Source organism: Otolemur garnettii, unplaced genomic scaffold (assembly GCF_000181295.1).
Source record: "Otolemur garnettii isolate 467f Iridium unplaced genomic scaffold, OtoGar3 scaffold00211, whole genome shotgun sequence".
In the NCBI taxonomy this organism is placed as follows: domain Eukaryota; kingdom Metazoa; phylum Chordata; class Mammalia; order Primates; family Galagidae; genus Otolemur; species Otolemur garnettii.
In genome coordinates this window covers 1,648,134-1,649,716 of record NW_003852606.1, presented here as the reverse complement: position 1 = coordinate 1,649,716, position 1,583 = coordinate 1,648,134, and the positions used below count along the sequence as shown (strand labels likewise).

Sequence of the window (1,583 nt, the reverse complement as noted above, 5' to 3'; positions counted from 1 at the left end):
CTCTGTGACTTCCTGGAGAGTCACTTCCTAGATGAGGAAGTGAAACTCCTCAAGAAGATGGGCGACCACCTGACCAACCTGCACAGGCTGGCCGGACCCCAGGCTGGGCTGGGCGAGTATCTCTTCGAAAGGCTCACTCTGAAGCACGACTAAAAGCCTACGGAGACCAGTGACCTTTGAGGAGCCCTTTTCAAACTATCAAGGGCTTCTACCAGAGCCTCTTCCTCCAGCCACAAGGCAGCTTTTTAAACACCTTGCAATCTTCTAAGCCTTGGACCAAATGGAAATAAAGCTTTTGTGCATCTGATCACTGATTGTGTATGTGGTATGAAACTAATGTGCGATCTATTTTCACAAGGATTCTAGCTGAGTTGGGATGGCAGAGAGAGAGTGGGCCCCAGCTCCTATTTTCATTTTTTGGGGGGTAGGGAGGGTCTCACTTTATTGCCCTCAGTAGAGTGCTGTGGCATCATAGCTCACAGCAACTTGCAACTCCTGTTCTCTTGCCTCAGCCTCTGGCGTAGCTGGGACTATGGGCACCTGCTGTAATGCCTGGCTTTTTTTTGTTGCAGTTTGGCTGGGGCTGGATTTGAACCCACCACCCTTGGTATATGGGGCCGGCACCCCATCTCCCATTTTCTTACAGGTTCTAAGGCAAGATCCTATCTTTAGGGTGTGAATTGGAGGATTCTCTGCTTGCCTGGCTGTTAACTGCCCCTTCCAGAAGATAGACTCCAGGGGTTGGCTGGAAGTAGATACTGTTAGGTTTCAATAACCAGAAAAAGTGGTTACGGATGGGGCTAGGTTGGTGTGCCAAGCTCTGAAAGCAGTCTCTGCTTCAAGTCTCTGAGAGCAGTAGAACTATTAGCCCCTTGGTATGGGGCAAACTGAAATTGATACTGTGCAATTTGGATGGCAAATAGGAAGCATCTTCCTAGGTCCAACCCACTGGAGATCATGATCCACATGGTAATCTCAATGCAGGGCACAGATTGCAATTACCACATAGATATAAGTAGCCAAGAGCACATGATGGCTGAGGTGCTGAACTAAGGGCTTGGGGTTTGGTGCAGAAACAGGATGTGAAATTTAGGGCCCAGTTTTCCAAATGGGAACTGAAGTTAGAACGAGGCAGCTGCTGGGTCCGAGATAAAAAACTGCTGTGTCAGCTCTGACCCTCCCCCTTCCCTATATGGTAGAAGAGAAATTGTTTCTTTGAGACAGTCTCACTTTGTCCATCCCCCCTCTATAGAGTGTTATGACATCGTAGCTCACAGCAACCTCCAACTCTTGGGCTCACGCAATTCTCCTGACTCAGCCTCCCAAGTAGCGAGGACTACAGGCACTCACCACAAGGCTCAGCTATTTTTTAGAGATGTGGTCTTGCTCTTGTTCACCCAGCTATTTTTTAGAGATAGGGTCTTGCTCGGGCTGGTCTCCAACCCATGAGCTCAAGCCATCTACTGGCCCTGGCCTCCCGGAGTGCTAGGATTACAAGAGTGAGCCACTGCGCCTGGCTTAGAAGAGGAAGTGGCTGCTGGGTACCTACTCTTTTTGCCTGCTCAGCACTGTGCCCTCTCCTC

General features: G+C 49.7%; 1 protein-coding gene across 1 annotated transcript in view; it reads left to right on the top strand.

The window, feature by feature from the left end:
- The window catches only part of FTL (ferritin light chain), a 1,831-nt gene extending 1,524 nt beyond the window's left edge, over positions 1 to 307 (top strand). Inside the window, exon 3 of the mRNA XM_012812514.2 lies at positions 1 to 307. Coding sequence (XP_012667968.1) covers positions 1 to 153 — 153 coding nt within the window. The 3' untranslated portion in view covers positions 154 to 307.
- The last annotated feature ends 1,276 nt before the right edge of the window (positions 308 to 1,583 follow it).